We start from the raw sequence: 16,204 nt of genomic DNA, 5'->3' as shown, positions 1-16,204 counted from the left end.
TGGCTTTGGCACCTCAGCCTGTATTGAAATTTCTTGAAAAGTAAAGGCAATTGGGAAGAGAGGCATCCTTCTTGGCTCTATATGAGACCTGGTGAAGTCTTTCCTTAGTATCAATGAGTTTTCAGAGATGTGGCAGTGACTACAGAAGTATTCATTTGCATCAGCACTAAAGTGAGTCCCCCACATAGCTGAAAGTTGGTTTAAAAATGGTGTCTACTTCCTACATACAGAAACATTCCAAAACGTTTTCCCTGCCAGGGCCCTCACTAATAAATCTAAGAACCAGTTAGTGCAAAATGGAGTTGTATTTTGTGGGACAGTCACTTTCATTAGTATGGAGCTGAATGGAAGCCCTAATGTCAGACATGAGCAAGGAGGACAACGGTGCATTGATTTAGCATGGGAGTATTATATAAGTTGTGATTAACTTAGGCTTGTCTAGCGCTTGTATTTAATATGGAAAAAACAAGCTTTGGAGTGTTCATAGCATATCAAATATGTTGATCTCTTTGGATTTTTGGCTTTTTTTCTCTTTTGGTTTTTTTTGGTTGCTGGGGTTTTTTTTTTGTTTTTTTTTTTTTTGCTTTCTTCAAACTAAGAACCTGTAGTATTTACAAGACAAATAAAAAAGCACAGACACTTTCTCATAGACACAAACAGAGCTCTCTACACAGCAGTATTTAAGTTAGCCTGTCTGAAAGTCAAGTGCCTGCAGTGGGAAAGTGCCATATTAATTACATCAGTGGGATTATGTGCTTTTAGAGTCAATTTTCTTAATGTATAATGCAAGACATAAGATAATTGGAAATGATCTACTGGAAATTTAAAAATCAGGATTTTTAGATCCATATGTATGCTGCTTTAATTAAAACCCTATTAGTTTGAGAAGTGATTTATGCAAGTCTCAATGCAATTTTAATTTTAGACTTTTGACTCCACATATTTAACAACAGATTAATGTTGCTGCCACAATATATCATTAACAAAACATGCTTTGAATATTTTGGAAGAGAGGGAAGCTATGTGCAAATGCATCACAGTCTTAGTGAATGTGGGAAATAATTTTAGTGCTACAGCAGAAACTCCATGGCATGACCTTTTACTGCAAGTTGGTCCAGTAGAAACACTTCTCTTCCTTCCACCTCCTCATCTCCTTTCTTCTTCTCTTAAGCTAACTGCATGTATCCCTGCATCAATGCTAGAAGTGTTCTTAAAAGGGTCTTGAGGGTAGGATGTGTGTAAAACACAGTTGAATGAGCTTTTGGGTTTGAAAAGCAGCTAAGGCATGACAGGAATTGGAGCAGTTGAAGGTTCATTGGATTAGTAGCAGGATATGGATACAGAAACAGCTGATGGCTGCTATCAGAAGGTGAAATGAGTGTGTGGGAGTACTTTCAAGGTGTTTTCAAGGCAGCCACCAACACAGGGTGTCCTTGGGTATGATGAATGGGTGGCAGCAGGAGAAGATGGTTAGAACTATTCATTGCTTTCACACACAGACTGGAGCAAAGGAGCCCAGCAAAAGTAGCCAAGTTTTGTTAGTGCAGCATGGTGCTTCCATTAATAAATTATACTGTCACCCTGATTTTTTCAAGATTTTCTAAGCCTTCTGATGTTTACATTCTTGTAACGAACTTTCTCACACACTTTCTGTAAATAACCCATTGTTTTGCATTATTTTATGGAGGAAGAGAAATTTGATAGACTGTTGGTTTGTCCAGTGTCATTGGAGAGGTAGCACTTTTACCCTCCAATCCACTGTCACTTTCAGAAAACTATAAATATTAAAGTCAGATAATAAACTTCCCTTTTCTTCACCTTGAGAGCAGCAGTGTGTGTACTTGTGTTGTTTCGTGTCCTATAGCAACATTATACCTGCTCTCTGGGGCTTCTCTATCCTGTGGTCCCTGGATAGGCAGTGTGGGCTGGAAAAGTGAAGTGGTTTGTTATGCTACAACATGAGCACATCAAAGAACATCAGTGTGTGAAAGGAGGGTGTAATGAAGACAGAGCCAGGCTATTTTCAGTGGTGTGCAGTGACAGGACCAGAAGTGAGGGTTCAAACTGAAGCACAGGTTTCCCCTGGATAGCAAGAAACACTGTGAAGGAGACCAAGCACAGGTTTTCCAGGGAAGCTGTAGAGTCTCTATCTTTGGAGATATTCAAGAGTCATCTGCACACAGTCCTAGGCAGCCTGCAGTAGGTGGCTGTGTTCGAGGAAGGGTTTTGGCCCAAATGACTCCCAGAGGTCCGTTCCAAGCTCAACCTTTCTGTAGTTCTGTGACATACACAGTCTCAGTGTCCCTGCATCAGTCACTGCCCGCACCTTACAAGTGAACCAGGGTGCCTGCAATACATGGTCTGAGTTGCTGTCACCTAAAAGTAGATGCCAGACTTATTGGCAGTAGCTGGTGGTAGATGGCAGACAAAGGTACTGTAGCCACTCTATTGCCAGTGCACAAATTATATCTAAAATTATGGTCAGTCCAGCTCCCAGAGAAGAGACATTTATTATACGGAAAATTGTTTTTGAGAAAGTTAGAAAAGCTGTGAATTACAGAAATAAATGCTGTTGTGTCTCATTTCAGGCAAGCACTGTCTTGTTGAGAGACAGAATAACAGTGTGCAATTTTCACATGAATCTTCTCTCATCAAGTTTTGTTAAAAAGCGTATAAACAAATCTAGATGAAATCATAACTTGCCTTTAACTGGGAAGAATTTTTACTGTAGACATAACTTTGATGAACTGCACTCTAAAAATGGGAACAAGCTGCCAGCAGGATGGGTAATTGGCCATCTCCTTGTGACATGAGTCTAACATTCCCAGAGTGTTTTTGTTAGGGACAATTGTCTTGACATTTTCTGTGGAAATAACCACTTGTTCTCTTCCTAGTGTAAGGAACATGACCTGGCCACAATTAACCAGTTGCTAGAGGACCCAAAGCTGACAGCGGTGAAGTACAGAGAGTGGAGGAGCACAAACATCATGCTGGTCCAAGATATTTATCAGCAGCAGGAGGTCCAGGACACATCCACAGAGAATAGTGAAGAGCAAGAAATGACTCCACAGCCAGTCACTGAAAGTGCTATTTGATCAGTGGCACATGACAAGATTTTTCTGCATGGGTCTTCACGTACAAGCGATTTAAGCTGCTGTATTTTGAGGTTTGTTTTTTGCAAGTGTGCTTAAAAGGAAAACAACCCAGTCTCCAAAGTTTTAAATGTTCTTGCAGAGCTCATTTAATGTCAAATGGGCAAGTTCCCCAAACTTGCCCAAGTTGCCCAAAAATCACGCCTGAATGTGGCCTGCATACGTAAGAAGACTATTTAACAAAGCAGCAAAGAAATGTTTTTCAGTTTTTGGAGAAAAAAATTATAAGTGTCCAGCTCCTGAAGGATGCAGAACTATGTAATAGCTACTGTATAAAGATGAGATCCTTGGGATTGTTTTAACCATACACCTTACCTTGAAATGAAGCTAAACTGATCCCAACAGGATGTAGCCTACTCTACCTTTTTACCCTCTATGGTAACCTGATGTATTAGTTTTCATCTCTGTACCCATTTACTTTCACCACTCAACCACTTTAAATGGAGACAAATGGAAGAGCAATTGCGCATGAGTTGATACTGTTGACAGATTCCAGGCACCCAGTTTGGGCTCTGCCTGATGTTTTATGAGTTTCAAATTTATTTATGGTCCAGACCAAGAAGGTACTGTCTTTCTACAAAAAGAAGAGGTCTCTAAGTTTTTGCTAACATGTAATTTACTCTTCAATGAGACAAGATTCAACTTTTCTTATGGACTTGGCAGAATTCCTTGGAAGAATTATGTTCTTCTTTCTTTTTTTGGCAACTGGGAGTATATAAGGTACAAGTTCATCCCAGAGTCCAATTTAAGGAAGGTGATCATATTCACAAGCCAGAAGCTAAATGACTCAACTCCTAATGTGGACCTAAAAGTGTAAAACAAAGCTGCAAATATTTTTGTAAATATATGTAATTTTATTACTTATATGAATGTGACTATGTACTGTATAGATGTTTTATTTATATATTTATATATGCTGAATTTCCTAATATAAATAGGCACTTGTGGACCAAGCCCACTCAGCTGGGAGTGCTTACAGATTGACTTGAAATGCCTCTTTATTTTGTGTTCCATTATAGATCACAGTAATCACTCTGCAGCTGAGACTACCCTGAGGCGTATGCTGTGGCTCTTTCTTCTGCTTTTCTAGCTTTGAGTTTTAGATGAAGAAAATCTGTACAACTTAGGGTCTGGAAAAAGTTTTCTAGAGAGTTTGAAGAGTTCCCTTTGAGGGAAAAAAAATAAGAGGTTTTGCTGCAGGATCATGACTTTTTGGGTTCATTGTCCTCAGTACAAGGTTTTGGGCTTTTGCCTTCCTCTCTTCTGCAGTATAAGGAATTCTGCAGAGCGCTGAATTTTGAAAAGCAAGAATTAGTCCACCATTCCCAAATAAATGTCACTACAGGAACTGTGACAATCCACACTTCTGTTGATATTTCATGAGGATATTCTTTGTCATTAGTTTTCAATACAGTTTATCTTTTAAAGCAAAATACACTATGGACATGCAGCCATATTCACCTCTCTTTATACATTTTATGTTTTATCATAGCTTGATTGACAAAACAAAAGATAATGGTGTTAGTGGGAACATATGAAATCTTTTCCACCTGTGTAGTGATTTGTTTGAGTGTTGATATTGCACTTATAATACTCAACAGCTTTTCTTTTAAAATAGAGGCAAGGAAACAGATGAAAATGACTAAATGGGGAAGCAGACACAAAATCCTGGAGGGTTAAAAAGCTATTCTTTTCAGGAAATCATCATATGAATGGTGATTCCATCACTTCACTAATTCTAATTAGAAGTTAAGCAAGATAAATATCTGCTGCAATTTGGTTTAGAGTAACTGCATCTTAAAATGGAGCCCATTTTTAGGTTGCTTTTTTTGTTCTTTTCGTTTTTTTGGCTTTTTTTTTTTTTTTAATGATTCTTCCACCATTCCCATTGAAATGCTGTCCATTAACTGCTGAGAACACCCTGAAAATTAGGAGTGTAGGGATTTATCTGCTTGGTCCATTTAATTTTTAACTACCTGGTGCTAAGTAATGGATAAATATTGGAGGACGAATTGCATGTTCTATCACACATGTGAGTTTCTCATGAAACAAAGCAGGTAAACACTGTTTTCCTTCAAAATCATCTTCACTCAGATGCTGAAAAGAAGCACATGCTTAAGTGGCCCATTTAGCTGGGCCAGACAAGTCAGTGCTTTGCAGTTCTGAGCAAACTCCATTTGCTGAAGTAAATTTGCTGTATGCAAAGAAAAGCCTATGCTGCCTGTATGTGCTGTGTTGGCTCTTTTCACACTGCACTTGTGTAAACACAGACAAAACAGCTTTCCCAAATCTAGAGACAAAAAGATGCCCTTGGACTGCCCAAACTCCACTATTGGTTTTGACAGATTACATAGCCTGAAATTGCTTTTAAATTACTCTCTTTTTACTCTCTTTTAGATGGTCAGTAGATACTTATTGTAGAACTATTGAGGTTTTGGAGACCTACTAAGCATGGGCTCTATCACTCCTTAGAAAAGAACAGAAAATTCTTGAATGGGGTTACTTTAATCCCAGTTATAACTTTAACAAATTTCTTTGTTCAGGAAAGCAAATGCATGTATGGATTTTGTGTACTGTGCAGGAAGTCTAACTCCACTCCCTTCAGCTACTACTTAGACTCAAAATAATGGAAAGCGTGGAAAATGCAAAGTGAAAATTGCAGTGAAACAGGATTAATTTTCTGGCATTGCTAATTATTGTGACAGTTTTTGCCTGGGTTTATCACAAGGGGCTGCCCAGCAGCGTGAAAGCCATAATCAGAGACAGAATTACGCACAAGCTGACAGCTACAGCAGGGGGCTGCCTCAACAGGAGAAATCTGGACAAGTCTGTGCTCTGCTCAGTGATGCTTGGAGTAACTGGTATTTCTTGGTCTGGATTTGGAAGACCTGCACTACTGACTCACAGCATAGGGAGCTGGGCATCCCTAGTGTGTGAATGTCAAGAAGTTTTTAACCATCTGCTTCAAGGGACATGTTTTGTACACTTTTTTGGGAGGAAGTGTGTGTGTGTGGATATGTGCACATGCACAATTTTTCTTGTCAGTAAAGCCAGTTGGTGCAGGAAGTCCAGCAATGGGGATTTTGGAATTCCTGGTAATAATACCTGATTTCAACTGTTTCTGCAGCTATTCTGGAAATTGAATCTCTCTGTTCTGGTGGTGTACATCTCATGAGATACCAGAATGAGATGGGATCACGTTTCCTTTCCTATGATGGAAGAGATTCCATGTGGGGATTGTGAATATTTTTACATCTAGCTCTGATGATTCAATAAATACTAGGGTTTCACCTTGTCATTGTTTTAAGTGCAGCTGGAGATGAAACACCATGCAGTTGTTTGCTCAGCCCCCTCTCTTTTCCTTCCCCATCCCTGTGTCATGGGGAACAGAATTGAAGTAAAAATTGTAGACTCAGACAAGAATGGTTTTATAATTTAAAATAAAGTAAAATGCAACAGTAATGGTAAATAATAATAATAAAAAAAAAGGAAAGAAACCCAAGCAAGTGATGTACAATGCAATTGCTCACCACCCACTGACCTGCCAGATCCCTCTTCCCAAACCCAGATCAGGCCCCCCTCCCAAGTAGCTCCCCGTGGTTTATTTACCTGGCATGATGTTCTGCAATGTGGAATATCCCTTTGGTCAGTTTGAGACCCCTGTCCCAGCTATGCTCCCTGCCAGTTTAGTTTTTGGTGTATTTCCCCACTGGCAGAGTACAGGAAAAGGAAAAGTATCCTTGACTTTGGATAAAACATGGCTTAGCAGAAAACAAAACACCAGTGTGTTATCAATACCATTCCCATTCTGAACCCAAAACATAGCACTGTAACAGATACTGAAGCAGAAATTAACTATACCCTAACTGATACCAGGAATAAACAGGAATAAATAATGTGCTGCTTCTCTTTTTTTCCAAATCATTTGAATTTTGGAGGATACCATCATATTGAGAGAAAAGGCTAGTGTGGGACAGCCAAGGAGGGAGGGGAAGAAAAAACACGGTATTTGATTCAAAACTCAGTGGAAATTCAGAATTTAAAATTATTTCTAACTTGAAAAAATTATGGATGTGTTACATCTCTTGTGTAAGCCTGTAAGCTTACATATCTATTACAGATTTAATATGAAAACCTGTATTTTTAAACTTTTCAAGTAGCAAAGGAACCCATGAAAGCATACTTTTATGAGGGGAACTGCATGTGCTGTGTTTGGGTTTTGGGCTTTGGCCTTTTTTTTACTCTTTTGCTGGTTTAGTCCTACAAAAGTAGCCAATTGTAACCAATTGTACCCAAGTGAGTGCCTGAGTTTACTTCACTTACATGAGACATGTCTTTCTGCTAACAGGAAGCCAAAGTGGTTTTCTTGTAGTAGTGGAGCCAAAGTGGAATTTCCTGTTTTGTGTCAGGCATTCAAAGCAGCAGACATTTTAAGATGTCAGTGAGCATTTCCTTGATGCTTGAGGATTTATCCCATTTTCATTTGCTTCAAGCTGCAACATTATAGCATTTTTTAAAAATGGCATTCATTCTGAACTGAAATAAAATTTGAGGTGAAAAAAGGAAAATAGAACAGAAAAAAAGCTTGGAGCTAAGATCATGCTGAAATTCACATCTCTGCATAGGGTAGTAGGAGCTAAGCTTGCCAAAAGCTAAGCATTTCAACATTGAAAAAAATTGCAAGGTGTTGAAAAGAGTACTACATTCCTTGAAATTTGCTATGGGAGAAGTTCCAAGACCTGTCTGCTCTGGAAAAATGAATATTTTCCTAATTTATTTCCTCCTGATAAAAATCCAAAGGGAGTGGTTTTTATAAGATGTCAGCAAGTTAAAGATGAAATATGCATATAATTCATTGATAGCTCAACTGCCTTGATGTATGATCTGGAAATGATTGACTTTAGATGACTCAGCCTGTACCACTCAGCTTGTAGAATCCATTTCTTTGGGAAAGCATTGTAGCTACCAATGTCTGAAGCTTATGCACCCCATCTGGTCCACATGAGGTCCATTTTGAAGATATAGGTGAATGGTCTTTCTATAGGGCAAATAGTTTGTGTCATCATGCCATAGCTTAGGAACCACTCCCTGTGTCCTAGATGCCTTAGGACCTGCCCAAATTACTCTGATTCTTGAAGCTGCTTGTGGCAGTTTTATCTTCTCCCAACCAAAAATAAATAGAGGCTATGAAAGTGCATCTCCCACTCCCATATGAATTAAAACCAGCACTAGTCTAGCAGAGATTAATGTAAGTCACCTTATTTATGAGTGTTTACCAAAGTAGCTCACCTGGTGAAAAGCCATTTGTGCATACGAACAGCAGTGCTCTTGTGCCAAGCTTTCAGTGCTGAGGGCTGGCCCAAAGGAATATGGATGTGTCTGTCCCACTGTGCTCTGTGTAGAGAGGAAAAGTCATGCACAGAAAAAGATTTACCAGGACTTCTATCAGGCAGTGGCAGAGCCTGCAGCACCACAAAAGTACATGGGATCCAGATTCAGTATTTTATCTGCTGAGTCTTTTTTTTTTTTTCTTCACTGGTTTAAAACTAACAGCACAATGTTGGCGCTCAGCGCTGCCTTTTTACTGCTTGTTGCCTACATGTGTGAATTGATTTTCATGGAATGATACACACATCTTGCAGAATGAGAGCCTTATGTTTGCACTTGTCAATTAAACACTGAAATGAGAGAATATTTTGCTCAGCCTTTTTTTTTCTGCTTATTTTCACTGCAGATCTTTCAGTTTACTTCTATAAAAAGAAATAAATTTTTTCTGGTTCTTTAAGCAAGCAATTTCCTTGTGGGACTAATATTATTATTAAGTTGTATAATCTGAAACCAGGAAGAGTCAATGAATGGTTTGACTAAGGAATGCCTTCTACTAGTTCACTATGTGGTATTTGAAACTGCTTTTAAATTAGTTAACTCTAACTCTTAATTGGTTATTGTAGGCACCCTTTAGGAAAATCAGTCTCTTTTGACAGGTGTGGAACATTACTAGATTATTTTTAGGCTCACAGAGCAGCCTGCTTCAATTAAAAGAAGATAGGTATTTTTGTCAAAAGGCTTTCAGTTTAGCTGGAGAGGTCAGCCAGGTAGCAGTACGGTGAAAGTGTGTTTCCTAGGAAATGAACTTGTCCTAAGGGCTCAGCTGAAAAAAGAATGTCCCTGTCTCTGTCCCCTCTCTTTCCCCAACCTCCTACATGCTCCCACTGCTTGCCTTGGGCTAATCAGCTCATCATTGGGCACCTCTGTCAGCTCAGCCCAGTCAGGCAGCAGGGAGCAGACACAGCAAGCTGGATATTCATCTGCAGTGATGACAATGAAATTGCCTCATGGAGAGGGTCAGTGCCCAACAGAGTCCTCAGAAGGGATGCAGCTGGATTCTGGAGGCAGAGGCAGAAGGAAGAAGAGCTATGCAAGTGGGAAGGAAGAGAGGGACCCTTTCCTTTCAGAAGTAAAGCATTAGCTTGGCTCATGTTCCCACAAAGTTATACCTTCGCTTCTACCAAGTAATGATTTCTCTTTTTTCCCCCTGCTAGATAGGGAGTCATGAAGACAACCTGAGGAAACAGTTTTCATGAGATCTCAGCCTGTGCTCTGGCTTTCCGCGCCTAATGCACAGCCAAACATTTGGCTTCTGGGCCTGAAAACAAAACTCTGCAAAAAAGCATCCAATGATGCCTCTCTTTAGGATCCTTCCTGGCATGCTTGCTGTGGGAATGCTGACAGGAAAGGCAGTGGGGCACCATATGTCCACCCTTATGCCTGCTGTAACACCTCACCTCCCTGCCTTGGGCTGCCTCTTGTTTGGCTCTTGCTTTTGCTGTACACCCTCTTGTGGTGGTACAAAACATCAGCTGTTCCAACGTTTTATAAAGGTGTCGTTGAGTTGCTCATTATGATTTGGACATTTATACTTTGCCTGATTAAAAAAACCCTGTTGGGCTTTATTTGGCTTGCTTTCTGTGAGCTTGGGGTGAGCATGATCACTGGCAACACAGAGGGCAAGGGCTCCATTCCTGCATCTGACCCTATGTCATTGCTGCTTATTTTGGAAAGGCTCAGTCACCATTTTTCTTATTATTGTGGCTTTTTCTTATTGCTGGAAGAAAGTTCCTGTATTATCTTCCTCTTCTCAAGAAATATCCTGGTTATCACTGGGGGATGTTTCAAATTGTCGAACAGAAGCCTTGGCAGTACATGACATACAGTGCACAGTGACAAACTGCTCTGTTATTTTGGTGGGGAAACTGCATCTTTCCCCTTTCCACTTCTTGGCCAAGTGCTCTCAGTCTTGGGAAGACAAACAAGTTCTTGTACTGCGGGTGAGAAAACTTCTGCGAGAGGCTCTCGGCGTGCTCCTGAAGGAGAAAACTGATCCCTCAGCACAGCCTGCTGGCTGCTGGCAGCACCACAAGCAAGGAGGCAAATCACAGGTTCGTGGGTAAGAGTGGAAACAAAGGATCATGATTTTTTGGCTTCATTATCCCCAGTACAAGGTTTTGGGTTTTTGCCTTCCCCTCTTCTGCACTTGTACAAGTTTGTGATTGTCTCAGCTCACATTTGAGGAAGTTTTGCAGAGAGGTGACAGCATTTACAGCAAGTGTGAAAATGGGAGATGCTGTCTGGGACACTGACCCTCTCCAGAGCCGAAACAGAAGCAGTAAAATGAAACCAAGGTCAGTCTGGAGATAAAGATGTTCTTTAGTGAGAAAGAGCAAGTAAGCACCTGAGCAGCAAAGGTGAGCACAAAGAAAAAAAAGCTGGTAAATTAGGGGGTGTGGGAAAGGGGTAATTATTTTCTAATGAAAAACAGGTGGCATGGGATTAGTGGAATACCCCAACTGGCCATACAATGGATGGGGATGATTTTTAGTATATGGTTATTTAATATCCAAGTATCTCATCCAGCAATTTATTAAAGCTGTTTTGCAGAGCACCCTAAAATTTGAGGGTTCAGATGTCAGAGATTTTTTTTTGGTGTAAAATGCACTTAAGGACCACATTTCTGTCCCTTGTGAAATGTTCTGTGCATGCCTGGTGAAAAAGCCACTGTCATGGTGTGTCACAAGAAAATGGCTGAAAAGTCAGAGGCATTTCCAATGTCCTCAACCCTTGCAATGGCAGTCCTGGTAACTGACAGGCCGGGCTGTGCTCTTGCAGTCCTGTTGCTGAAGCAGAATCTTTGTTTCTAAGGTGCATTTTCCTAAATCTTATTTTTTTACAGACAGTAAATTCAGTTCAACTTGGCTAGTGCTTCAGTTCATGCATTACAGCAGCTATGAAGATGACTCTGCTAGTGGTGTCATTTGCTGTGAAATTTGGAAATTTTTCTCTACAAATGTCAGGAGGAGCTCCAAATCAGATTTTATATTATTGTAAAACACACACATCACCTTCCCAGATAGAAGTGATATTTCATCACGAGCATAATTTGCTTTCTGTGAAACAATTTATTCTGTTCATCTTGCTGCTCATGACATGAGGCAATTCAGGCAGCTGTGTTGTTTCTGAAATGTGTTTTCTAACACAAGAAAAAGAATGACTTATGGTGCTGGTACTATTAGGAAGGAGCAGATGACAGCCTCAGGACTGAGGCAGCAAACAAAGCTCAGCACTTTGGAGACATTGTCACAAATGACATCTTCAAAAGAGGATGTGGGAATGAGGATGGGAAGAGAAAGGAAGCCTATCCCATAAGGAATCAGAGAAATCATGAAGGCAGAGTTTGTGTGACAGCGCTGTTCATACAAAAAATCAGTGTGTGAAGTAAACCCTGGGAATAAAGTTCAGATGCAGGAAGGTGTGCACTGGTTTAGGAGCACAGCTGCTCTGGGGGATTCTAGGGTGACCTGGCTGAACCACAGCCCAGGCAGGACTGGACATCACACCAGCTGACATCTGGACCTGGATTAATGACACAGGACAAGAGAATCCCGTGGAGAGAAAAAACAGGCTGCAAATCTGCCTTAGTTCCTGAGTTCCATTTGTTTCATAGACACCACCAGGCAAGGTAAGCAGAGAAAGATAAGACGTAGTAAACCATGGCTTGGATGTCAAGGATAGGAAGGTGACACAAAGGAAACCACAGCAGGTTCAGTTCCCAAGGATGTGTTTCACACAAGAGGCAGCTGGAATAGGTCAGCACTCTGGGCCTGAGCTTTGCAATGTGGCCTGAACCATGATGCCACTTTTGGCAATGTTCACAAAAAAAAAAAAAATCAGTTTCTCCAGCCTTCAGTTTTCCAGTCAATTTGTTGCTTTGGAAGATATGAAATCCTACTGTGTGGGTTTACACCTTCCCTGATATACCATCTACCTCCTGGAGAGGAGACAGTGATAAATTCTGTTTATAGTTCAAGAAAGACATAGCTATCTCTGGGATCTTATGCCACCTGCAGCCTCCCAGAGTTTCACAGCAAAATTACTTTGGATGAGGATCTTTGCAACAATTTTGTACTCCTACTTTGTCTGTCAAAATTTCCAATAAAGATCAGAAAAATAACTGTACACATACCTGTATTCAGTTCTTAATGTAGCATCCAATTAATTCCACTGCACCAAATTCACCTTTGGCATTAGCTGAAGAAAGAGATCTAGTTTTTCCTTTGATTCATTGAAAGTTTTGGAATAATTTGTAGCTGCAGTATCAGGCTAAATTCTCAAGTGCTACATTAGTGAGGATTATAAAGGTAGTACAGATCAAGATGAAAGAGAGATGTTTATTCTGTATTGCTCCAATTAATCCTTTCAAATCCAGCAGCAGACTTTTCTGCAGCACATACCCACAGATTCACAGATGAAGGTGCTGATATTGGTTGCAACAAAACATCTTGAGCTTGAAGAAAGCCTGTACAATATTGAACACTCACAATACTTTTTTTCTTCATAGCACTTTTTATATAACATTTTATTTCACTGCCCTTTGAAACAGTTTCCTCTCATTAAAACCACCACAATCTTAAACTTAAAAAAAAGTAGCACTTCTTCTAACACTCTCATTGATACCTGTCCTGAAAGCCCAGCAGCAGCCATCAAATACATTATTAGAAAATATGCACTTAGAAGGAAGAATAATTTCTACAAAAGAATAGAACAAGAAAGAGGATTGCTGCTGTGTTGGAGAAGAGTCAGCAGTAGTTCTACTGAACTTACACCAGACAGAAAGTAAAATAGCAACTACAAAGCAGAGGCAGTAATGTTAAAGGGAAAAGGGTGGAGGAGTGGAAAGGGGAAGCCTTAGTAAGACAGCATGTGGAGATAACCACCTATATGACATTTAAAATTTGCCCGAACTTTTACTCCATTATAGGTAATACTGATTTCACTGAATTCTCCTGCATAATAAATTTACTTATGCTGTTTGCCTTCTTCTCCTCACTCACTTCTAGACTGTACCTTATTATTGACATATGTTCACTCAGGGCCTGGAAGAGATTTGCTGAAGTTCTGGCATTGTTACCTAGAATCTACTGCAACTAGTGACCTGTACTATTACTTTTAAACCAAAACATTGTGAGGACATCCTTAGATGGTGTTTTGCTCATCCCTCACAGGCAAATTCACCAATCCAGAAATTTGAAAGCCAAACCCAAATGCTACAACTTTCTGTTCAGACTGTCTACAAAGGCTGTCTAGTCTTTTACCAAGTCCAAGTGATCCCAACACATGATGTTTTGCTTTAAGAAAAGTGTGGATGGAGGGTATTCTTGGTTCAATGAGTTGAAATCCCATTATACCTTCATGATACTTCTGTCTAAAATGTCTCTAGCACATACGTGTACAGGGGACCCACCTGAATTGGTCATTGCTTCACTTCCTACTGATTGCAATTCACTTTCTGACTGCCATTAAAGAGAGTAAAACTTCCAGGTGGTGAAGGATCTGGAGCACAGGTCATAGGAGAAGTGGCTGAAGGAGGTTGTTGGTGTTTAGCCTGGAGAAAAGGAGGCTCATGGGAGACCTTATTGCTCTCTGTGACTGCCTGAAAGGAGTCCCAGGTAACAAATGATGGGATGAGAGGAAATGGCCTCAAGTTGTGCCAGGAGAGGTTTATTTTGGATATTAGGAAAACTTGCTTCATGCAAAGGCTTGTGAAGCATTGGAAAAGGCTGCCCAGGGAAGTGGTTGAGTTCTGATCCCTGGAGGTGTTTAAAAGATGTGTAAATACGGCCCTTGGGGATGTGGTTTAGTGATGGGCTTGACAATGCTGGGTTAATCCTGGACTTGATGATCCTAGAGCTCTTTTCCCGCCTAAATGATTCTATGATTCTGTGATTCTACTTCAGTTCAACCAATAGGCAGAAGCACAGGTGGTGTGTACAGCTACAAGCATGTGTGTAATTCCACTGCTATCTCTACTTTCACACAGTTGGCTTTGGGTTTCTCTGCCATATCTAGCACATGTTTTTCTTGGGAGAGAAAAAAGCTTTCTCACAATTATCCCATATTCAACTTCCAAATTACAGAGATGATGATGGCAGTATAAAAGTCAACATAAATGCTCTATCAAACATTTAAAAAAATTAATTTTCTGTTGCTCTGTAATGAACTGCATTAAGCCAGAGACCATCAGCACAGAGGGAGGTAATAGTTATTAGCAACACCAGTGGGAGGCCCCCCCGTTCAGAGTTCATCTGGTGATGATATTCATCTTCTCCATTACCAAGAATTAATGTCAAAGCATGAAATTTTGATCTGTCGTTAGTGGATACTGTGATATGGTCTGATCCTCTCTTGAAAATAGAAGTCTCATAAACATTTTTAATAGATTTTGTGTTAGTGTTATGATGCTACCATTCTCTGTTTCTATCTAATTGTGTTATGGTACATGGAAGCAATCTTGATTTGTAAATCTTTCAGAGCAAGTTTTGTCTGCCTTCATCATCAGACCCCTTATCATATTTGGATCTACCAGGTTGTATTTATCCCTCTGACTCAATGTACAGGACTCTGGAGAAAAATGAGTTCTTCTGATGCTGCCTACTGACAGCATTACAAGGGAAAAATAAAATAGATATTTACAGAAAGGGACTGTGACAGTAAATTGATGTGCAGAAACAACGTGATGCATCATTTACATGTGAACAGTGTATCCTGGAGCCTGCCTGTTCCCTGTTCTTTTGTCTTCTCTACTCTAGAACATCAGATACAAGAAAATATCACAGTGAAGGAATACAAAAAAAGCAATTAAATTTGAACAGCCTGTATCATCTCTGCACTGTTGAGTAAACCAAGCAAACATTTAATATAAGAGGTTTGAATATGTACCTTTGCAGAATTAGTAAGAAGTGAGAGAGAATTCAGATGATCCTGAACTAAACTGTTTCTTATTCACAAATATCTTACTTCTTTGAAAAGTTCAAAAGAAAACAACTAGTTATTGGAAATCTATGTGGGGGAAAGAAAGAAGAAGAATATGATCCTGCGTCAGGTAAAAAGTTCAGCTGAAGTCAAACACTTTTACTTTCATGTTATTTGACAAAATGTAGTACATGGAATCACTAATCAAGAGAAAATTTTTAAAAGATCAGGAGAAACAGCAGCTGGTCAAATTAGGAACTGGATACCAATATAAAGTAAAGTGCTGATCTTATCACCTGGTTTGGAGTACTGAATTGCCATTTCAGTACTGGCAATTCCCAGATGATATATTTTCCAGGCAGTTTACAGTCTTGACACAAAAGTCATCACTTTGATCCTACACCTTGAAGAAAATGTTTGATGCAAAGCAAAAACTGAAAGAACATATTTCAGTTTGTTTGTACAAAAAGGCTTTCAAGAGAACACGGCCTTAAAACATAGTTCTAAGAAAAACAAGTAACACAGAAGTAGGTCACTTAAAAAAGTAAAAATTATTGAATGGTCTTTGGAAAATCAGAGCTAGACTGTTTTTTCATAAATTTGGTAAAACACACCTTATATAGAAAACCGCTTTGATCAATGAGACCCCAACACACCAAAACCTGTGAAAAATAAGTAGCAAGGACAGGAATGCCCCCCAGAGGCTGTGTCTGCTGGCAACCCACACTGGGGCAGGGACCCACTGG

General features: G+C 39.9%; 1 protein-coding gene and 1 long non-coding RNA gene across 3 annotated transcripts in view; both read left to right on the top strand.

The window, feature by feature from the left end:
* Positions 1-4,310, top strand: part of IPCEF1 (interaction protein for cytohesin exchange factors 1) — a 35,050-nt gene extending 30,740 nt beyond the window's left edge. For both annotated transcript variants that reach the window (XM_064708195.1, XM_064708194.1), the window contains exon 9: positions 2,895-4,310. In XM_064708195.1, coding sequence (XP_064564265.1) covers positions 2,895-3,095 — 201 coding nt within the window. In that variant the 3' untranslated portion in view covers positions 3,096-4,310. The remainder of the gene's footprint in view (positions 1-2,894) is intronic.
* Positions 4,311-9,225: 4,915 nt separating this feature from the next.
* On the top strand, positions 9,226-12,647 carry LOC135444875 (uncharacterized). Its single transcript, XR_010439330.1, has 3 exons — positions 9,226-9,609; positions 9,695-10,897; positions 11,383-12,647. It is a non-coding gene; the product is annotated as an uncharacterized LOC135444875 (long non-coding RNA).
* The last annotated feature ends 3,557 nt before the right edge of the window (positions 12,648-16,204 follow it).

Source organism: Zonotrichia leucophrys, chromosome 3 (assembly GCF_028769735.1).
Source record: "Zonotrichia leucophrys gambelii isolate GWCS_2022_RI chromosome 3, RI_Zleu_2.0, whole genome shotgun sequence".
In the NCBI taxonomy this organism is placed as follows: Eukaryota; Metazoa; Chordata; class Aves; order Passeriformes; family Passerellidae; genus Zonotrichia; species Zonotrichia leucophrys.
Note: the sequence above shows the minus strand (reverse complement) of the source record. Positions and strands in the feature narration are given on the sequence as shown.